Source organism: Salvelinus namaycush, chromosome 3 (genome assembly GCF_016432855.1).
Source record: "Salvelinus namaycush isolate Seneca chromosome 3, SaNama_1.0, whole genome shotgun sequence".
NCBI lineage: Eukaryota > Metazoa > Chordata > Actinopteri > Salmoniformes > Salmonidae > Salvelinus > Salvelinus namaycush.
The window spans coordinates 1,313,265-1,336,649 of NC_052309.1; the positions used below are offsets into that span (position 1 = coordinate 1,313,265).

Here is a 23,385-nt window from a genome sequence, read left to right on the forward strand (position 1 = left end):
TTGACAGTCAACTCTTCTGCGGGGACTGCGCATGTGGGGACTTGCCCATATGCAAGTAAAGTGGCGTCACGGACATGCGCAGTCCCCGCTGAGTAACAGCAGTAGAGTAATGATGGCGTCCTCAGCGGCTCGCTGCTCCACACGTTGGATAACAGTTGCCGTGTCCTCCGGTCACCGTCCTGCTTGTTGTGCTCTGGCCCCTTCTTCTAATGGAGGCTTAAGAAGTCTGTCGACTGTTGGAGCACAGAAAATCTGGTCAGGAAGCAATGCAATGCGTGGGGGCACGGGGAATGCGTTGACATTGAGAGGGCTGTCAGGTGGGTGCACAGAGACGGCCTAACTAACGTTAGCAAGCTAGGCTAGCTTGATGCTAGCGTTTCTCATAGTTTCCATTCACATTTTTGGACACAACTGACAGTCTGCAACAAAAAATTTGACACCATGGTAACATTCCTAACGATACAACTGAAAGACAGACTAACCTTAGCTCCTATAGCTAGCTAGTAGTTAGCTTGTACGCATTCAAATTGCTGGGGGTGTTGTGTACTGTAGCTAGCCTGCAGCTCCATAGCCATTGCATGGAAAGTCATGTCAGGTCACAGCACTGATGATCTTGAACGGACTGTCAGGAATAGCTACTGAACTGTACAGTCAAACACTGCGTTGAACTAGCAGTCTCTGCATGATCCCTGATTAGCTAGCTATATATGCCAACTGGCGTTTGCTAGAAACTTATTGGCCCAAGAGTTGATCATCACAGACAGCAGCTAACTTTATGTATTTGATTGAGTCCTCAGATATATCGATAGAGCCCTGCTTAGTGTTATAGATGAATTGTGAGTGTACAGGCCTGTAGCTACCTTGAAAATAGATAACTACAGAAGGACAACAATAATAATCCACAGTCATGTTGCCAGGTGTAATCTACTCACATGCCCTTTCTTGGTAGTTCCAGGTGTTAAATCTCCCCATGTCATCTGCACACTGTCCTTCCACACAAGTGCCCCAGCATCCAACAAACAGGACTTCTACACGGTGTTGGAGGTACCACGCACTGCCACCCAGAAAGAGATCAAGAAAGCGTATTACCAGGTGTGTGTGTGTGATCACTTTCTGTGTAGTGTTGACTTGCTGTATTGATCCTTAGCTGTCACCACAGTTGTTGAAAGATAATGTTTGTTGTTGTCCCTCTTCAGATGGCTAAGAAGTATCACCCTGACACCAACAAGGAAGACCCTAAGGCCAAGGAGAAATTTGCTCAGCTGGCTGAGGCTTATGAGGTTTAGCTGACCTTCTTGAAAATGGGCTTCCCTTTTAAGAAACTAAAATTAGATTAAAGGGATAGCAATATTTCTGTGACTTGTGTAGCTGTTGTGGAATCACTAGTTCGTTACTTTCCTAACAGGTTTCTTGGTACTATTTGATGTCACTCTTGAAGAAAGTGTCTGTTAATCAAGTAAACGAAACATCAGAACCACTTGACTTTATGAAGGAACTGCCTGGTCTTATTGGAGGACTGTGCATCTTACTTCCTGCTTTGTCCTCCCCCAGGTGCTGAGTGACGAGGTGAAGAGGAAGCAGTATGACACGTATGGGGTGGCAGGGTTCGACGCCAGCCAGGCGGGTGGTGGTGGTGGACACCAGCAGTACTGGAGCGGACAGGCCAACAGCGTGGACCCAGAGGAACTGTTCCGCAAGATCTTTGGGGAGTTCTCCGGAAGCCGCGGCTTCGGCGACTTCAATGCCGTATTTGATCAGCCCCAGGAGGTATGTAGTTGGGATGCCATACTGCTTTTAGAACCAAGGGGTTTGGAGAAGGGGTTACGACTAGCCTAATCCCAGATCTGTTTGTGCTGTCTGTGCATGACAACCACCATATGAGTTGGCTATACAGCACAAACAGAAGTTTTGACTGCTCATTCAAGTCAATGTTCAGGGAGGTCATATTGAGTGAGCCCATGCCAGGAAGTAAAAGCAGGAAGCAATTACTTTTTTAGGAGTGTAAACTTTTTGTTAAAGACATCCAATATGAATCTCTTGTCTCTCCTTTCCTCCCAGTTTATCATGGAGCTGACGTTCACCCAAGCTGCCAAGGGGGTCAACAAAGAGATGGCGTTCAACACTGAGGCCAGCTGCCAGCGATGTGATGGCAAAGGGAGCGAGCCTGGCACCAAGGTTGTGCACTGCCACTACTGCAACGGCTCTGGCATGGTAGGTGACATGATGTGTGGCGTGAAGTGTTCTGGTCACATGTGCTTGTCTCACATGCTTGTGTGTTTTGCCTTGTACAGGAGACGGTGAACACTGGCCCCTTTGTGATGCGGTCGACATGCCGTCGGTGTAATGGGAAAGGCACTGTGATCTCCACCCCATGTAACTCCTGTCATGGGACCGGACAGACCAGACAGAAAAAGACAGTAATGGTCCCTGTCCCAGCAGGTGAGACACACCTACACACTGACTGTCACTCGCTCCTATACCTACCCAGTCTTATCTGGAATCTTTCAAAACAATACTTGATCTAAACGTAGTATGCATTTTCTAATGCGCACACACAGAGAGACCCAGGAGCAGCCTTCTCATCCTGAATCTCCTCCTTTTCTCATTAAGATTACTGATCCTTTTTTATTCAACCTTTATTTAACTAGGCAAGTCAGTTAAGAACAAATTCTTTATTTACAATGACGGCCTACCGGGGAACAGTGGGTTAACAAATCAAAGTTTATTTGTCACGTGAGCCGAATACAACAGGTGTAGTAGACCTTAGGGAAATGCTTACTTACAGGCTCTAACCAACAATGCAAAAAAGGTATTAGGTGAACAATGGATAAGTAAAGAAATAAAAACAGTGAAAAAATAACAGTAGCGAGGCTGTCAGACTGACAGATATTTACCTTGTCAGCTTGGGGATTCGATCTAGCAAACTTTCAGTTACTGGCCCAAAGCTCTTACCACTAGGCTACCTGCCACCCCATAATGCTCTTATTAACTGTTTTAAATGTTTATAAAACTCTAATGCTGGATGAAGCAGTTCCTGTGTTTGAAACGTCTATAAAACGTCAGTGGGTTTAATGTGAGCAGGTTTCGCGCGAGGGCTACTGATCTCGTCTTTGAGCGTCCCAGACGTCCTGATATTTTCAAACCTGTTTGATTTTATCGGCACAAAATCTGCAATGCTCTTCTAGTGTGTTAGGATTGTGAAAGTTGTGTAGGGCACACCCGGGTTAACTGGCTGTGTTGTCTCTTTGCAGGTGTTGAGGACGGTCAGACGGTCAGGATGCCTGTGGGGAAGAAGGAGGTGTTCATCACGTTCCGGGTCCAGAAGAGCCCAGTGTTCAGACGGGACGGAGCAGACATCCACTCTGACGTGCTGATCTCTGTGGCTCAGGCTGTACTGGGGGGCACGGCCCGGGCACAGGGCCTCTACGAGACAGTCAACCTCTCGGTGAGAGACACACGGACAGACCAACCTTTCTGTGACACCTACAAACATAAGAGTGATGGATCGATGGCTAGTAACTAACTGTGATTGGTGGATGCTCTTGTAGATCCCTGCTGGGGTCCAGACAGACCAGAGGATCCTCCTCTCTGGGAAGGGCATCGCACGGATCAGTGGCTATGGTTACGGAGATCACTACATCCACGTCAAAGTCCGAGTCCCCAAGTAAGCTACTCACACTACACCTTTATATACCATCTCTGTAGTAAGTTACTGCACAATACACCTTTATATACCATCTCTGTAGTAAGTTACTGCACAATACACCTTTAGATACCATCTCTGTAGTAAGTTACTGCACAATACACCTTTATATACCATCTCTGTAGTAAGTTACTGCACAATACACCTTTATATACCATCTCTGTAGTAAGTTACTGCACAATACACCTTTTATATACCATCTCTGTAGTAAGTTACTGCACAATACACCTTTATATACCATCTCTGTAGTAAGTTACTGCACAATACACCTTTATATACCATCTCTGTAGTACGTTACTGCACAATACACCTTTTATATACCATCTCTGTAGTAAGTTACTGCACAATACACCTTTATATACCATCTCTGTTGTAAGTTACTGCACAATACACCTTTAGATACCATCTCTGTAGTAAGTTACTGCACAATACACCTTTATATACCATCTCTGTTGTAAGTTACTGCACAATACACCTTTAGATACCATCTCTGTAGTAAGTTACTGCACAATACACCCTTAGATACCATCTCTGTTGTAAGTTACTGCACAATACACCTTTATATACCATCTCTGTAGTAAGTTACTGCACAATACACCTTTTATATACCATCTCTGTAGTAAGTTACTGCACAATACACCTTTATATACCATCTCTGTAGTAAGTTACTGCACAATACACCTTTATATACCATCTCTGTAGTAAGTTACTGCACAATACACCTTTTATATACCATCTCTGTAGTAAGTTACTGCACAATACACCTTTATATACCATCTCTGTAGTTAAGTTACTGCACAATACACCTTTAGATACCATCTCTGTAGTAAGTTACTGCACAATACACCTTTATATACCATCTCTGTTGTAAGTTACTGACAAATGTTAGATGCTCATTCCTCACGGTCTCCACTATTATGTGTGTGTGGGCAGGATCCTGACAGACAGACAGAAAGCTCTGCTCAAGAGCTACGCAGAGGATGAGACTGAAGTGGAGGGGACAGTCAATGGTGTCACAAGCACCACTGCAGGTAGTGGCACACACACACTCTTTCTGCGCTAGGTTCCTGCACACTTACCTGCTCCCCTTCATTTGGTTTACAATTAGTTGAGGTCCCAGCTCTGCTCATGAAAGCTGATAATGCTTTTATTCGTAAAATCTTGGCTCACGCAGAACATGTTTCTGACCAGGTGGGGGCAGCAGTGGTAAGCAGTCTGAGGCAGGGCAGGACAGGCAAGAGGAGGTAGGAGAGAGCAAGCAGGAGCAGGGCTTCTTCACCAAGTTAAAACAATTGTTTAGCTCCACCTGACAGTTACAAACCAGGTAGGACACTCTAGTCATGATGTCTTCACCTGACAGTCACAAACCAGGTAGGACACTCTAGTCATGATGTCTTCGCCTGACAGTCACAAACCAGGTAGGACACTAGTCATGATGTTGCCTTTACCACTTGTGCACATGCATATGTGGGATAAACTGTTTCTGGAACACACTGGTTTGTGGCACACCATTTGTCAGTCAACTGGTTTCTGGCTGTCTTCTGTATAAAGTTGCATGCATACATACACTATACATACATACAAAAGTATGTGGACTCCCCTTCAAATTAGTTGATTCGGCTATTTCAGACACATCCATCACTGACAGGTGTATAAAATCGAGCATACAGCCATGCAATCTTCATAGACAAACATTGGCAGTAGAATGGCCTTACTGAAGAGCTCAGGGATTTAACGTGGTACCGTCATAGGATACCACATTTCCAACAAGTCAGTTCATCAAATTTCTGCCCTGCTAGAGCTGCCCCGGCCAACTGTAAGTGCTGTTATTGTGAAGTGGAAACGTCTAGGAGCAACAACGGCTCAACCGCGAAGTGCTAGGCCACAGAAGCTCGTCTGTCCTCGGTTGCAACACTCACTACTGAGTTCCAAACTGCCTCTGGAAGCAACGTCAGCACAAGAACTGTTCATCGGGAGCTTCAGGAAATGGGTTTCCATGGCCGAGCAGACGCACACAAGCCTAAGATCACCATGCGCAATACAGAGGATTGGGTTTCCACTCTGGAGCAGTGGAAACGCGTTCTCTGGAGTGATGAATCACACTTCATCATCTGGCAGTCCAATGGACGAGTCTGGATTTGGAGGATGCCAGGAACAACGCTCCCTACCCGAATGCATAGTGCCAACTGTAAAGTCTAGTGGAGGAGGAATTATGGTCTGGGGCTGTTTTTCATGGTTCGGGCTAGGCCCCTTGGTTCCAGTGAAGGGAAATGTTAACGCTACCGTATACAATTACATTCTAGACCATTCTGTGCTTCCAACTTTGTGGCAACAGTTTGGGGAAGGCCCTTTCCTGTTTCAGCATGACAATGCCCCTATGCACAAAGCGAGGTCCATACAGAAATGCTTTGTTGAGATTGGTGTGGAAGAACTTGACTGGCCTGCATAGAGCCCTGACCTCAACTCCATCGAACACCTTTGGGATGAATTGGAAAGCTGACTGCGAGCCAGGCCTAATCGCCCAACAACATCAGTACCCGACCTCACTAATGCTCTTATGGCTGAAAGGAAGCAATTCCCTGCAGAAATGTTCCAAAGTCTAATGGAAAGCCTTCCCAGACGAGTGGAGGCTGTTATAGCAGCAAAGGTGAGACCAACTCCATATTAATGCCCGTGATTTTGGAATTAGGTTTTTTGACGAGCAGGAGTCCACGTACTTTTGGTCATGTAGTGTACATGCATACACACAATTGTTTAACCATAGAAATATAATTACTAGAAAAGACATCCTAATTCAAATCAATGTTTTGCTGTCATATGCTGGTTTTGAAAACACATGCAGTAATTCTGTTTTCTTTTTTTATACTGAAAGGTAAAAGGTCCACTGGGAACTGAGGCGAGTGTCCGAGGGTAGAGAGATGATGCCCTAAGAAGACAGCCACAAGGAGAGACCAGATATGGGGACAGGGGGTGGGGGAGTGTTGGAGGGATGATGTCTACTGTATCCTACTCTAGCACAGGACAAGACTGGTTACCCCAGATCTACCTTCACAGATCTCCTTTCATCCTTGATCAGTTCCCTAGCAGTGGAAGACAATGGACTGAAACAGACTCAAACACCAGACAAGACTGGTTACCCCAGATCTACCTTCACAGATCTCCTTTCATTCTTGATCAGTTCCCTAGCAGTGGAAGACAATGGACTGAAACACAATGTGGTCCTAACTCATTCCTGCTGCCTAAAACCCAAATCCAAGAGGAAATACGCTCTGGAAGTACCAGGAAGTGACTGCCCCTTAGGCTTGTAGTTTTTTGGATGGTGTTCAATGTGCAAAAATGTTGCGCAATGGTCTTCAAGTGCAAACATATCATAAAAGGCATCGGGTGGAAGTAAATTCATCCCCAAATGCAAATATAATTATACATCTTAAATGACCCCATGTTCAAAAGATAAGGGTACGTGATCCGGAAGTAAAGCGAACGTGGCGGCAACTTTAACAGGGTATTCCATAGATTTTCCAAATGTTCCTGTCCATCAGATTCCTAACCGTGTGATAGCAGCGCAGTCAAACAGTCACTCATAAAGTATGGTCTGTCTGCTGTCTGAGGAATGTACTGTTGCCAGTGATAGCCAAAAAACCCATGGATATACAAAACATTAGGGACACCTCCATAATATTGAGTTGCACCCCCTTTTTCCCTCAGAACATCTTCAATTCATCAGGGAATGGACTGCAATGTGTCATGCATTCCACAGGAATGCTGGCCCATGTTGACTCCAATGCTTCCCACAGTGGTGTCAAGTTGGCTAGATGTCCTTTGGGTGGTGGACCATTCTCGTTACACACAGGAACCTGTTGTGTGGAAAAACCCAGCAACACTGCATTTTTTGACACTCAAACTGGTGTGCCTGGTACATACTATCATACCCTGTTCAAAGGCACTTCAATCTTTTGTCTTGTCCATTCACCCTCTGAATGGTACACATACACAATCCATGTCTCAATTGTCTCGAGGCTTAAAAATCATTCTTTAACCTCTCCTACCCTTCATCTACACTGATTGTAGTGTCATTAATAAGGGATCATAGCTTTCATCTGGTCAGTCTTTCATGGAAAGAACAGTTATTCCTAATGTTTTGTACACTTAGTGTATAAAAATACTAAAGCATAAATCATTATTTTATTTAAAAGGCCTCTGCTGCAATAAGGAACTTTGTTTTGGTTGAGATCCTCCTGATTTTTTAAATGTGTAGTAAGTTTGTTCTGTAAAGTGAACTCTGCTTCGTCTGATCTCTATGCTTCCTATCTAGCTAGCCACTGCAACGAGTTGTACCAACCGAATAACAGCATTAGTACTGTCAAACAGCTACGGTGAGATAAAGAGGAAGTTGTCTGGCTGATATACTTTTCTGTTACATAAAAAAAAAAAGTATGTAATGTGTGTGGAGATGTATTTGGGTCTAATAACCCAGTCATCCAGGATAGGCATGACTCAACCAGTTGGATCAGATGTGGCTGGACATCTGCTCTGCTCCTCGTCAACCCCTTCTCTATTGATGAATCTGAGAATTCACTCAAAGCAGCACACTTTCATGTACCTCCATTCTGCCTCGTTATATTTGTAAATACACAGCTGTTGATATTGCAACCGTACCAATGTGTCATGTTAGAGAAATAAATAACATCTATAATTAAAGTGAAATCTAAATGGATTGTTAATGTCTTATTGCTGCCAGATGTGAACACAGAGTAGAAATACTAAACTACTGGAGAATGACCCTGGTCTAATACTTCAGATGTCTGTCCTTCAAGTAATAACAGAGCTGAATTGCAAGTGACATTACTAAGCACAGAACTGTTAGTAGTTGGATATGTGTATCTTAGGGACACAAGGAATGAAAGATGAAGTATTCAAACAGGGCAAATATCTCAACACATCAAATAACGACAAAAGTATACAGGAAATGCAATCATTTATTTTACTAGACAATGTATTCCTGTGATTTTCTTCTTTCACAAAATGAGACCAGTGACATTTGTAGTAAATCGTCAGTCACTGATAAAGCTTGAGTTAGATTGCAGTGTACTTACTGTACAAGACTAATGGGTTCGATAATAAGGTTACTGTTTGCTTTCTGTTACAGCAGACAAGGCAAGAAATAGTCACGCAACGTGTGCCTGTCAAGCACTCACTGAGATCCCTAGGCTTCCATTGCCAACAACACTCACACCGCAACACCTGAGATTATGGGTCGTGTTCATTAGGGCACACGTTTCAGAAGAGTTTAATTGGACAAGTCCAGTTAGTCCCTCCCTGTTTCAGTCTAGTGCCTAATGAACACAACCCAGGTCTGGTCATTCCAGAACTCCTTCAAAATGTTCTAAATACTGCAACAGTTCCATCCCCTAAAAAAACAAATACTAAAATGCATTTACATTGAACTAGAATATGACACGTCTTGCAATGTTTCTTATGTATATAATTTCATTAACCTGAGACCCAACACGTACATGACTAATGAGGCTCTGGACTGGTCTGGACAGCCATAATGACACCTGGGTCATGTTCATTAGGGCAAAATGTTTTACCACGGAAATCTAATATTTCTTATTGGACTAATCCAGACAATCCCCGTTTTGTTAATACCTCAGATGGAGGGCTACATAATACGTCATCTAACTCCTGCAAAGAATTCAAGGACTACCAAATACACCAGAGATGGAGAGAACCACAGACCTGAACACACAGCATAGAACCTGTTTATAATGAACTGTGATGTCAGCAACTTGACCTTTGGTATTCAGCATTCTGACCTTTAACAACTTCTCCATCTTCAAGCGAAAGCATAGAATACAACGCAAACTGCTGTCTTCAATGTTAAAACTACAAACAAATCAAGGAATGTAATGTTGATGTCAGTGTGAATCCTGAATAAGATCTGCTAAATACTGTATTGCCCTTATAATTCCTCAGATACAAACCTATGGTCACCTGCACAACACATTGTTCTCCTTCTCCACAACCAAACAACGATGGCTCAACCTCATCAGGTTGGTGCATAGCTTTCAAGTCTTAAATGTTATCCATTCAGACTGATGAGGTACCTTGTCTTCACCAATCTAACCTGTCCAACCCTATCTCCCAGACCATTACATTCGCTGCCTCTACCTGGTGTCCATAGGCCTAGAACAATACTGAAAATCAACTGTAAAAAAAAATCTACACGTTTCCAGGACGGATGTGTCCGTTTTCAGACACTCTGCTCCTCTCTAGACTGTCTGAGTGCAAAGCAAAGGACAAGGGACTGGACAGCACTAAATAAGTCCAACATTTCAATATAGCATAAAACAAAAACAAAAAAATACACTTCAGAAATGATTAATAGTAATATTGCTCGTCCATCCTAAAACAAGAACTAAAGTGTCCACCCTGTCACTCACTCACTGTCTGTGTGCTTTTCACAGGAGGATGGAATGTTCTGCCTGCATTCATTTGGAGAGAAGAGAAAAATAATACATTGTGATGTGTGACAACCGTTGGCAACCTTTTAAAGTCTAGACCTTTCTACAAAGTGTGCTCTTGCTGTCAGTTAGCCTGTGTTGTCCGTAACCGAATCTTGGGACTACTTCCAAGAGAGTATCACCCCCATAACCATTAATACAAACTTAAAAATATGTCGCTCAACCTACTCACGCAAAGAGATAGTAGTCTGCCCTGCAGAAATACTCCTACACTTTGCCAGATCTGCATATTAACATATGCATAGAACGTGTTACTTTGACTGTTTCTTGCTCAGCAGTGTTTGAGTTGGGCTGATGCTCACCGCTACGGAGTGCCAGCACCTCAAATGTTCTACTTGTTCAGTTCCACCACCTAAATAAAGAGTACCGGCACCTAATTCAGTCCACTTCAAGCAAAGGCTCACTGCTCTAATATTTTCAAGATTACATTTTGGTTTGATGGACTGATTGTGGGGCCACCAAGGGGACAGCAGAATATAGTCCTTCAAATCCCCATGGCAACCTAAAAGTGTCAAAATCCACAAAGGCTTTTTTGTCATAGCAGGCTAGCTGTTTTTTCCCTCCAACTCTACTGCATCACTCCATAATACAATTGTTTGGGATTATTAAAGAGACTTCAACCTGACAACAAATCACACTATAATCTAATCAAGTAAGATCAATTGTTATCTCATGTCAACTCAAGAAGAAATAAAACCTATAACAGGTTATAACAGGTAAAAAATGGCTCTAAACTGATTCTAAGAGCTACAAATATGACCAACCATACTGGGAGGATACAGGACGGAGGGAGAGTGAGAGGGAGGTAGTAGAGAGAGAAAATTAGAGAGGAGGAGGGGGGAAGGTTACAAGGTCTGGGTACGGATGGGTTCTCATCCAAACGTTCAGAAAACAATTCTTCTTGTATTCCCTCCCTGTTTTTCCCTCCTCCTTTCCTGCAGGACAGCCAACGACTGGATCACATGAAGTACCACGCAGCCAATCCGGCGAGGGCGGCGACCCAAGCGGCGAATAGGACCTGGCCTGTGGGGTGTCTGAGGACGGCCATGGCCAGCTGACCGACGTACGCCGAGCCCCCACTGGCCGCTGAGATAGACAGAGGACAAAGAACACGGTCAGCAAACCTCCCACATTACCATGTGAAACACTCTTATACCATTTTTAACACCACTAAGCCAGGCCAAGCAGTACTGCACTGCACTGTAGTTGCTGGAGCCATGCTGGAAAAGGACAATGTGAAAAGCAAATATCCAAGCCAGCCAGACAGTGTGGTAAGGGTATTGTGGTTCTAAATGCCCACGTATTGCTAACATGGCACAACAACTCTTTCTTTCAGGTGGTTTTCTGGATCAAATCACTTTGTTTCCAGACAGAGCCTACAGGAGTTGTGTGTCAGCGTACCCATTTGTGCAGCGTAGTAGGGGCATTTGTTGATGTCTCCTCCGGTCCCATGGGCCCCATGAACAGGCATGCCCGCGTCCATGACCTCCTCCTGGATATCCTTACCCATCTCCTCTAGCTCATCAAATACCTGACACCAAACACACAAAACACAGGGGATTACAACTGGTTCATGTTCACTCAGCACAAAACAGAACAAAAGGTCAAACAGGGAGGTACCATCTGAAAAGGTCCAATAAGGAAAGCTCATTTTTCTTTTTCACAACACTTTGGAACAGTTTGATATTGTGTGTCCTGATGAACACAATCTCTGAACTGAAACAGTAAGCTGAATTGTGTTGACCCAGAGTTTAGCCACTGGTCAAAGAAATGGCCATGATGCAGAACCGTAATAAGAATATGATCAAGTTCAACATCTGACATTCATGTAATGTAATCAGAAGCCAGATGTGAGGAAGTGAATTAATGATCATATCTGAGCACTTGAAATATGAGAGATGGCACATTGCCAACTGGTTCTGAGAGCGTAGTCAGACAGAGTGGTTACGGTGATAAGCACAAATCCAACCATCTGCTGTTGCCCAAAGACCCTAATTTTCCCTGGGCACAAGAATCTTATCTCCAAAGACAGGATCAATACAGTGGCTGGTTACTGAGATTAAATGATTAAAGAAATGATACAATACTGAGAAATGCAACTGAACTACCTCTGGCGGGCCTACCTCTGAAACCAAGCTACCGCGGGCCTACCTCTGAAACCAAGCTACCGCGGGCCTACCTCTGAAACCAAGCTACCGCGGGCCTACCTCTGAAACCAAGCTACCGCGGGCCTACCTCTGAAACCAAGCTACCGCGGGCCTACCTCTGAAACCAAGCTACCGCGGGCCTACCTCTGAAACCAAGCTACCGCGGGCCTACCTCTGAAACCAAGCTACCGCGGGCCTACCTCTGAAACCAAGCTACCGCGGGCCTACCTCTGAAACCAAGCTACCGCGGGCCTACCTCTGAAACCAAGCTACCGCGGCCTGGCTTCCTCTGAAAACTAAACGTCTATTTTTATTTAACTAGGCAAGTCAGGCAATAACAAATTCTTATTTACAATGACGGTCTACCCCGGCCAAACCCTGCCCTAACCCGGACGACGCTGGGCCAATTGTGCACCGCCCTATGGGACTCACGATCACGACCGGTTGTGATACAGTCCGAGATCGAACCCGGATATGTAATGACGCCTCTAACACTGCGATGCAGTGCCATAGACTGCTGCGCCACTCAAGGAACCACAGATATGAGATGGCAATATTTCCAGCCATCACCTAGAAGGAATTATTAAAAGACCCACCGTTTACTGGAAGACCCACCACACCAGCAGGTACAGCAGTCTCTGTTTACTGGAAGACCCACCACACCAGCAGGTACAGCAGTCTCCGTTTACTGGAAGACCCACCACACCAGCAGGTACAGCAGTCTCCTTTTACTGGAAGACACACCACACCAGTAGGTGCAGCAGTCTCCTTTTACTGGAAGACCCACCACACCAGTAGGTGCAGCAGTCTCCGTTTACTGGAAGACCCACCACACCAGTAGGTGCAGCAGTCTCCGTTTACTGGAAGACCCACCACACCAGTAGGTGCAGCAGTCTTCTTTTACTGGAAGACCCACCACACCAGTAGGTGCAGCAGTCTCCGTTTACTGGAAGACCCACCACACCAGTAGGTGCAGCAGTCTCCGTTTACTGGAAGACCCACCACACCAGCAGGTGCAGCAGTCTCCGTTTACTGGAAGACCCACCACACCAGTAGATGCAGCAGTCTCCGTTTACTGGAAGACCCACCACACCAGCAGATGCAGCAGTCTCCGTTTACTGGAAGACCCACCACACCAGCAAGTGCAGCAGTCTCCGTTTACTGGAAGACCCACCACACCAGCAAGTGCAGCAGTCTCCGTTTACTGGAAGACCCACCACACCAGTAGGTGCAGCAGTCTCAGTTTACTGGAAGACCCACCACACCAGTAGGTGCAGCAGTCTCCGTTTACTGGAAGACCCACCACACCAGCAGGTACAGCAGTCTCCGTTTACTGGAAGACCCACCACACCAGTAGGTGCAGCAGTCTCCGTTTACTGGAAGACCCACCACACCAGTAGGTGCAGCAGTCTCCGTTTACTGGAAGACCCACTACACCAGTAGGTGCAGCAGTCTCCGTTTACTGGAAGACCCACTACACCAGTAGGTGCAGCAGTCTCACACTTGAATCAACCCCAGCTCTATCTCTCTCTTCCCTTCCTTCCTCACCTCCATGTTGAACTGAAAGGCCAGCACGGCCTCCGCCACCAGCCTGTCCTTGGTGGCCATGTCCAGCTCCAGCTCATTCATCCGGCTCCGGTACAGCTGCTTGAAGGCCTTGGCGCTGTGGATGCCGTCAAACTGGTAGAAGTAGACGCCCTCGCCCGTCGATGGCAGCTTCAGCGCCCGCTGGGCCACCTTCTTCAGCACCTGGCCCCCAGACAGGTCGCCCATGTAACGGGTGTAGGCATGGGCCACCAGCAAGACCGGCTCTTCCTGACCCACCTAAATACAAATACAACTTCACTGGCTTCTGGTATTGTCAACCTCCCCTGGACTCCACACACCAGAGGATTGAAGCAGCACAAGGAGTCACAGTGCAGCACCCATGGAGTAGTGTTAGGTCTGAAGTGCCTTGCATAAAGGCACAATGGTAGTGGATGGTGGTAATGTGAATCTGAAACCAGCAGCCAGTTCAGCCCCCACTTTTTTCATCATCCAGCCTGGGACTGAACCAGCGACCTTCTGGTTACCGGTCCACCTCTCTAACCTCTGGGTTACTCACCTGGTGGATGCGTTCCACGTAGCGTTGCGTGGCTGGCGAGCAGCTGACCCGCTCCCGCCAGTCCTCACCATAGAAGTAGTCCAGGTCGCGGGACAGGGCGTCACGTCTATTCAGCTCTGGGAAGTAGAGCGGGGAGAAGTCAGGATGATCCTTGTTCCTCTCAATCTCCTCCTCCATGGCCTCGTAGGTGTAGTAGAGGGCCACATCGCCCAGCTGAGGGGGAGAGAGATGCACAATTTTACCCCAAAACAAACATTTTAGGTGCAAATATTTTTCATTAATCCATGTTTGACAGTCCCTCAAATACTGTGTGTGTGTCAACATTCACGTTTTCAAGATACATCCCTTTCTGTATCCTGGCAAAGTCTCACATCCCTTTCTGTATCCTGGCAAAGTCTCACAAAGTGAGGATGTCAAAGCACTTCATGTTCTTTAAAGCCTTACAGGATATTGTTGTTCAGTACAGTGGTTGTTCATTACCAGTGGTGCTGAAAGACCCATCACGATTCTTGACAGTATCATCTTTCAAAGTGTTTGCAAAGTGAGGATGTCAAAGTTAGATCAAAAAGCCTACACCCTTAACTGACTGCTGTGGATAAATCAGATGGTGCATAATGTTCAAGACAGTGAATGCAGCAGTACTAAGTCTCAGAAAAGACTTAAGTGGCTGCTCTATTCTCCAGACTGACCTTGAAGAGCTCCTTGCGGATGCGCCCCCTGAGGAAGTCCTTGACAAACTGGGTGTTCTCCGCCTTCTCGTGAACCTCTTTGGTCCCTGCAGCCAGCAGTTCAGAAAGGTCTGTGGGGCTGTGGGGAGGGCACACTGGCTGACACCGCATAGGAAACTAGAGGCACACACTAACTACATGACCCATAGGGCTGGCTTCCCAAACTCAGATTAATCCTAGTTCTGTAAAAAAATAAAAATAAAACTTTCAATATAGCCTATTCTCCATTGAGCATGCTTTTTACTCCAGGAGAAGGTTTAATCTATGTCTGGGAAATGAGCCCATAGTGTTTTCAACTCTCCTCAGAAATAAAAGAGACAGACCAAATCTGACAGAACTGAAACATACCCTGCCCACACCCTGGCACTCAAACATACACATGAGAGAGGAGACCTCTCACTTCCAGAAACTGCCCAGCCCCCATCCATTTTCAGAAATAGCACTGAAGTGAAGTTAGACCATCCCAGATTTCTATACCTGAGAGTGTCTTCTGGCTCTTTCTCTGCATTCACCAGGCCTCCTCCATCGGCGGCACTCTCCGCCTTCACAGAGTCCTCCATCTTTTCTGCAGACAGCTTGGTCCTGTCACTCAGACACACTCTTTGCCAGTCTCTGCCAAAGACAGAACACCAAAACAAGACCCACACATTCAAAACGGACTCACTATTGAGTGGGTGGGGTAGCTTACATGAGAGCCACATAGCCTAGATACAGTATGTGCAGATAGATAGATACAGAAGTAGTGCTTTTGTAAAACAGATGTCCAAATGTCCATGACAATATAATCTTAAGGGATAGTTGGAGATTTTGACAACTAATCAATTGTTTCCATTTACCCAGTCAGATGAACTCATGGATGTCATTTGTATGTCTCTGCATGCAGTTTGAATGAAGTTGAAGGTAATTAGTGTTAATGGAGCAATTGCCAACTAGCGTGAGTGTAATGACTGAAAGTCTATGGGATCAGCCAGCATGCTCCTCTGACTATTCTGTCCTCACGGTGTTCTGGAGTAAAGTTTGACAGCTAGCATAAACAGTAGCCCAATAAATCCATAAGAGAGGGTCCTGCTTTTTTTTCTGAAACTGAAAATAGATAAACATTTAATAACAACAACGCAGAAAAACACTTTACATAACATTAGCCAAGTTAGAAAGCAAAACCATAGAACAGTAGAACTTTAGCTAGCTAGCTAACGTAAGTTAGCCCATAATAAGTGTACAAATAATGCCACCACCTTGAAACATTTCTCTCTCTGTATAATAGCTAACATTGTTATGATACTTACAATACTATGCTTGCAATGGGCATAAATGCAGATAACTGAAAATAAACAAATGTAATAATTGCTGTTTTGACAATGTAGCTCGCTAGCGATCTCTGTTTGATAGAGCTGTTTGATTATATTCATCGTCATGGTAACCACATGCCCCGAGTCTGCCCGCTAGCAAGGAATCTCTTTACATTCTAGATGGCATTTGCGTTCTATTTAAGCAATAAGGCACGAGGGGGTGTGGTATATGGTCAATATACCATTGCTAAGTGCTGCTCTTATGCCCCAAGGTGCTTTATTGCTATTATAAACTGGTTACCAACATAATTAGAACAGTCAAGATGTTTTGTCATATCACACACGTGTTATACGGTCTGATATACCACGGCTTTAAGCCAATCAGCATTCAGAGCTCGAACCACCCGGTTTATAATTGGGTCCGTGACAGTGCAAGTAGACAAAATTGCTTAATTGCCAAAATCTCAAACTATCCCTTTAATAGGAGCAGAAGTGCAGAAATTAGTGCAAACCCAGCACAACATATCATATCAGATACAAAATAGCAGACAGCGTATATATATTTTCTGATGAATCCTCGGCTCATGCCTGTATAAACTTAATATGGTAGGGTTTAGGCATAGTAGTAGGCATAGTGACAACCCAAACCATCATAATTAGCCAATTTCTTTGACTTATTATGACTATGTAATGAACTCAACTATTTGCTAAAGCTACATTCATTAAAACATCAAGAAGGGTCCATGAAATGAACATCTGGCCACACAAATCAGTACCCTTTGTTATTGCTGCCTGAAAATGTATCATGTGCCAAGATTGTGCAAGGTTTTCTTGGAAGAGGCATAAGAGCACTTAGGCTAATGTGGGTGGGTCTACTACTCTATTCTGCTGCGGGCCAAAAGATTTTGTTCATTATTATTCTGCAAGTAAGACTATATTATTCTGCATGTAGCCTAAGACTACACCGTCTTCATGGTGTAAACAAAAGATTGGGTATATTATATAACGCGTTAATATCCTAGTGACAAGTAAAACCCAATTCAAACACATCTCTACATTTAGGAGAAGAGAGCCTAAACAGAACAACAGCATTTGATACAGAGATACTCCATCCAATGTCTTGTTGACACGTAGCCTAGTTATGACCAGCAGATCATCAGTCCACAACACGGGTTAGGCTAGATCTATAGAATAAGCTCTACATAAACACCTGAGATTTTTCAGATCAGTCTCACTTCAGTAACAGGAGCAGCCTACTACAATAAATATGACAATTATACGTAGCTTCTGTGCCTTATGATATCAAGTTCAATCCACTTCAAGTCCACATGAGAGACCTCCCGAGTGGCGCAGCGGTCTAATGCCCTGCATCGCTGTGCTTGAGACGTCACTACAGACCTGGGTTCGATCCAACTGCGACCGGGAGACCCATGAAGCGGCGCACAATTGGCCCAGCGTCGCCCGGGATAGGGCAGGGTTTGGCCGGCCGGGATGTCCTTGTCCCATCGCTCTCTAGCGACTCCTGTGGCGGGCCGGGCACATGCATGCTGACATGGTCGCCAGTTGTACGGTGTTTCCTCCGATGCATTGGTGTGGCTAGCTTCCGGGTTAAGCGAGCAGTGTGTCAAGAAGCAGTACGGCTTGCCAGCATCGTGTTTTGGAGGACGTATGGCTCTTGACGTTCGCCTCTCCCATACGGGAGTTGCAGAGATGGGACAAAACTGTAACTACCAATTGGATATCACGAAATTGGGGAGAAAAAGGGGCTAAAAATAATAAATACAATCCACATGATTAACACATGTTCACCATGCCTACCAGATAAGTTAGGGAGATGCAGTCGTCAATGCAGGCAGGGGAAGCAGTGGCAATGCTCTTTTCTTACCAATTATGTGTTGTTGTTGTTGTCGTCGTCGTAGTCTTGGGGGGTTGGTGGTCACTGGTTAAACGTCCTCTGACAGTTGATTCAGCTGTGACCTTATTCACAGTGCCAGAGATAAGGGATAAGGGAATGTGTGTGTGACTTTGGCAACACTGACACACGAGTAACAACACAGTGAATAGCTGGCACAGCATAGCAGGGGCCTAGCATTAGGAGGCCCGAGTCGCTTCACATAGTAATGAGGGAAGTCAACAATGAAGAGGCCTGGAACTACACAGAGAGGCAGACAAAGGAGCTCATAGTACACACATTGCTAGATGTTCAGTTAATCTTGTGTTTACAAGCTAACTAACTGTAAACTGTATCAAATAGTAGTTCTGGTTGTATCCATGATATTGTTCCAACATTAACGTTAGTTACATGCATTTGATCAAATGCGTCTTACATTTGAGGATATGGCAAGGGAATATTGCAAGCTAACTAACTTAACATCAGAATGTCGATTGGTCTTGCTAACGTTGTAACAAAGACGCGAACTAGCCACCACCAGCAGAGCAGTTAGCTAGTTCAACAATTTAGCCCATGACATCAAGGCACTGAACTGGCAGCTGTTAGACATGTTCCATGCTAGCGATCTATGTATAGTAGTTGCTCGTCTTTGGATGAAACAGTTTACAAGTGTTATAACCAGCGCCAGCTAATTAAACAGTTGATACGTGATTTACTTCAGGATGACAATGTGTCAATCATCTTAGAATAGCCTAATTTATTGTTTTGATGCTGTAGAAAGCTAAATAACTCACATAGGGTTATCTAGCATCCTACTCTGCCCCTATTGTATAGAGAATAAACATACAGTAGCTTACCTTCTCTGCGCACTCTGCGGAGCTCTTCTTCAGTGTTGCTCAAAACATAGGAAATGCAGTGTTGCTTATTCTTCTTCTTTGAGAGTGGGTTGGCTGACCGCATCCAACTTTTAGGTGCATACACCGTCATCTACTGTACTGGAGTTTGAGTTCAGTCACAGCCTACCTACATTAACCTCAGGTAATACAAAATTGGGGGAAAAGGAAAATTACCCTGGCAACTATTAGCCCTCACTAAAAAAAAACACCCCATTCCACTATTTAACCTTATCTAATTCTACTCCAGGCAAACGGTCTAAGAGGACAGAACACTACCACTCAACATCCCTGCAAGTCTTCTGCAGTAAAACCTCGCAATCCCAAGTACTTCTCTGCAGCTGCCACCACAACCTCTATTTTCTGTGACTTGTGTTCCATTTCTGCAGTACAGTTCACAACCATGGCTATAAATGCCAAGAAACCCACCTCACTGAAACACATATTATTCTCATCCCTCTTTATTGGTCTCTGCCTACTCACAGAAACCTCATCATGTACACATCTTCCTCTACCGCTCTCTAGACTTCTTCAGCATATGACACTTTCTGTACTAACGTTAATCACTGACCTCAACCTGCCTTTGTCTCACCAGACACCTCCAATCTCCAGCCCCATGGGCAACCAACAGTTTACACACACAACTTTCTCCACCGATACTACACATTCCTTCATCTCATGCCCTCCTGCACTTTCTCACATCTAGGAATCTCCCTCCTACACACTGCTGCAACCCCTAAAACACAGGTGCATTGCAGTCTTGGGAACAATGTGAAAAGAGAATACGAGATTTGGATGACTGAATTAGCCACGCTATGGAACGCCACATTAACTAAATGTCACAGTTACATTCACTTGTATAAATTAATGTGAGTCTGTTCGAATGAATTAATGGACTGAAGAGTCTCATTTTTGAATTAATCAATTGTCAGTGGATGCTCTTTAAAAAGACAATGTCAGATTATTTATTTCCTTGTTTTTATCATCACTACCAGAAAATCTGCAGGGTGCGCAATGGATCTGATTATCATGGTGGTGGGGATGGACTGATTTGTGATCAATACAATCATTGTAAGGGGCAGAGGAAGGGAAAGTAAGTATGATAGGCACTCCATTGAACAGCTTTTAATCACAAGTTAGAAACAGGAAAACCGGGAAAAATGTGTTACTATATGTAATGTGCTACTATGTGTAATATGTTACTATATGTAATATGTTACTATACTGTATGTAATGTGTTACCAAATGTTATTTGTTACTATACGAAATGTGCTACTGTTAGGATTTATGTTTATGCACTATAGCCTGTTAGCATATTGTTTGAAGATGAATATTGTTTTGTTACACACACACACAAACAATACAGAGGGGGGGGGTGTGTGTGTAGGTGTAAGGACTGACCAACACAGGCCATAAAAGCTGTGGACAGTCTGGAGAGGGGAGGGGTGCATCTCTCTAGGCCAACCAGGAGGTTAGAATACTGGACAATACCATATTATGAACTGTTTCAGTGTAGAATCGACAGACACAAGACGGATGTAATCTACCCAGCAACCAGATGTGGACAAAAGGAACGCGCCAAGGGGCATGGACAAATCCGAGGGCCAGCAAAGGCGGGGGCAAAGTCTAAACCGCGCCCAGCCTCTACTGTGATAGGCCAACAGACACGTTGAAACTACGTCATCACGGTATAAGAACAGCTGTTTACGTACTTCCTGCAGTTCCCTGTTTACCCTGCGTGGTGATGCAGCGAACCCGTATATATGAAAATTGCATTTGCCATTCATTGTTTGCGGTAATTAAACATAATTAAAGAAAGTTAGCAGAACTTGCTTTTTATTTATCCTGACACCGGATGTGTTACACGCAGCGTTCACACTACTATATGTAATATGTTATATGTAATCGACTCTTAACCAACCATGCTATTATGTTTGTTTTTCGCGTTGTTTGTAACTTGTTTTGTACATAATGTTGCTGCTGTCACGTTCCTGACCTATTTCTGTTAGTTTGTTGTATGTGTTAGTTGGTCAGGACGTGAGTTTGGGTGGGCATTCTATGTTGTCTGTTTCTATGTTGGTTTAGGGTTGCCTGGTATGGCTCTTAATTAGAGGCAGGTGTTTGGCGTTCCTCTAATTGAGAGTCATATTTAGGTAGGTTGTTTCACAGTGTTCGTTGTGGGTGGTTGTCTCCTGTGTCAGTGTTTGTCGCACCATACGGGACTGTTCGGTATGTTTGTTCATCGTCATTTTGTGTAGTCTATTTTTCCCTGTTCGTGCGTTCTTCGCGTTATTTGTAAGTTCGTATTGTTCAGGTCTGTCTATACATTTCGGTTTTGTTATTTTGTAGTTTATTCAAGTCTAGGTCGTTTTCTGTCTTCATTGTTTTGTCGTGTCTTTATTAAATTATGTATTCACAACCCGCTGCGCCTTGGTTCAATCATTACTCCTCCTCTTCGGTTGAAGAGGAGGAGAACCACCGTTACAGAACCACCCACCAATCCAGAATCAAGCAGCGGTGTAATCAGAGGAAGGGACAGCGCAAGAAGGAGGAATGGACTTGGGACGATGTTTTGGAGGGTAAAGGTTGCTACACATGGGAGGAGATCCTGGCTGGAAGGGATCGCCTCCCATGGGAACAGCTGGAGGCACTGAGGAGAGCAGAGGCAATCGGAGAAGGGAACCGGCGTTATGAGGGGACGCGTCTAGCACGGAAGCCCGAAAAGCCCGAAAAGCCCGTGAGTACCACCCAAAAATTTCTTGGGGGGGGGGCTAAGAGGTAGTGGGCCAAGGGCAGGTAGGAGACCTGCGCCCACTTCCCAGGCTTACCGTGGAGAGCGGGAGTACGGGCAGACGCCGTGTTACGCAGTAGAGCGCACGGTGTCTCCTGTACGTGTGCATAGCCCGGTGCGGGTTATTCCACCTCCCCGCACTGGTAGGGCTAGATTGAGCATTGAGCCAAGTGCCATGAAGCCGGCTCTACATATCTGGCCACCAGTACGTCTCCTTGGGCCGGCTTACATGGCACCAGCCTTACGCATGGTGTCCCCGGTTCGCCTACATAGCCCGGTGCGGGTTATTCCACCTCCCCGCACTGGTCGGGCGACGGGGAGCATTCAACCAGGTAAGGTTGGGCAGGCTCGGTGCTCAAGGGAGCCAGTACGCCTGCAGGTCCGGTATTTCCGGTGCTACCTCCCCGCCCCAGCCCAGTACCACCAGTGCCTACACCATGCACCAGGCTTCCAGTGCGTTTCCAGAGCCCTGTTCCTCCTCCACGCACTCTCTCTATGGTGCGTGTCTCCAGCCCGGTGCCTCCAGTTCCGGCACCACGCACTAAGCCACCTGTGCGTCTCCAGAGCCCTGTACACACTGTTCCTTCTCCCCGTACTCGTCCTGAGGTGCGTGCACTCAGCCCGGTGCCACCAGTGCCGGTACCACGCACCAGGCATATAGTACGTTTTGAGAGTCCAGTGTGCCCTGTCCCTGCTCCCCGCACTAGGCTTGAAGTGCGTGTCTCCAGTCCGGTGCCTCCAGTTCCGGCACCACGCACCAGGCCTACAGTGCGTCTCAGCCGGCCAGAGTCTGCCGTCTGCCCAACGGCGCCTGAACTGTCCGTCTGTCAAGCGCCGCATGAACTGCCCGTCTGCCATGAGCCTACAGAGCCTTCCGCCAGACAGGAGCAGCCAAAGCCTTCCGCCAGACAGGATCAGTCTGAGCCATCCGTCTCCGCAGCGCCATCTGAGCCATCCGTCTCCCCAGCGCCATCTGAGCCATCCGTCTCCCCAGCGCCATCTGAGCCATCCGTCTCCCCAGCGCCATCTGAGCCATCCGTCTCCCCAGCGCCATCTGAGCCATCCGTCTCCCCAGCGCCGTCTGAGCCATCCGTCTGTCCCGAGCCATTAGAGCCGCCCGTCTGTCCCGAGCCGTCAGAGCCGTTAGTCAGTCAGGAGCCGCTAGAGCCATTCGTCAGTCAGGATCTGCCAGAGCCGCCAACCAGACAGGATCTGCCAGAGCCGCCAACCAGACAGGATCTGCCAGAGCCGCCAACCAGACAGGATCTGCCAGAGCCGCCAACCAGACAGGATCTGCCAGAGCCGCCAACCAGAC

The 23,385-nt window shown here is 45.8% G+C and overlaps 2 protein-coding genes across 8 annotated transcripts; one reads left to right on the forward strand and one right to left on the reverse strand.

Annotated features, from left to right (window-relative positions):
• Positions 1-95: 95 nt before the first annotated feature.
• LOC120044835 (dnaJ homolog subfamily A member 3, mitochondrial-like) lies at positions 96-7,664 on the forward strand. Of its 5 annotated transcripts, none has more exons than XM_038989513.1 (11): positions 96-317; positions 950-1,092; positions 1,197-1,280; positions 1,552-1,767; positions 2,059-2,211; positions 2,292-2,439; positions 3,252-3,445; positions 3,549-3,664; positions 4,637-4,734; positions 4,895-5,027; positions 6,576-7,664. In XM_038989513.1, the coding sequence occupies exons 1-10, from the start codon at positions 110-112 to the stop codon at positions 5,011-5,013; spliced, it is 1,479 nt and encodes a 492-aa protein (XP_038845441.1). In that variant the 5' UTR covers positions 96-109; the 3' UTR covers positions 5,014-5,027; positions 6,576-7,664. The 5 variants fall into 5 exon arrangements, with proteins under 5 accessions (XP_038845441.1, XP_038845443.1, XP_038845442.1 ...); XM_038989515.1 differs by having other exon boundaries at positions 4,895-4,947; XM_038989514.1 differs by having other exon boundaries at positions 956-1,092.
• A 997-nt stretch (positions 7,665-8,661) lies between these two features.
• LOC120044836 (heme oxygenase 2-like) lies at positions 8,662-19,361 on the reverse strand. 3 transcript variants are annotated; one of them, XM_038989518.1, is made up of 8 exons: positions 19,244-19,361; positions 18,381-18,472; positions 15,684-15,818; positions 15,168-15,285; positions 14,479-14,691; positions 13,923-14,198; positions 11,629-11,758; positions 8,662-11,313 (listed from the first exon to the last, which is right to left on the reverse strand). In XM_038989518.1, exons 3-8 carry the CDS (start codon positions 15,764-15,766, stop codon positions 11,186-11,188), a joined length of 948 nt encoding a protein of 315 aa, XP_038845446.1. In that variant the 5' UTR covers positions 15,767-15,818; positions 18,381-18,472; positions 19,244-19,361; the 3' UTR covers positions 8,662-11,185. The 3 variants fall into 3 exon arrangements, with proteins under 3 accessions (XP_038845446.1, XP_038845447.1, XP_038845449.1); XM_038989519.1 differs by lacking the exon at positions 18,381-18,472 and having other exon boundaries at positions 19,244-19,309; XM_038989521.1 differs by lacking the exons at positions 18,381-18,472; positions 19,244-19,361 and adding an exon at positions 17,894-17,930.
• Between the last annotated feature and the right edge of the window lie 4,024 nt (positions 19,362-23,385).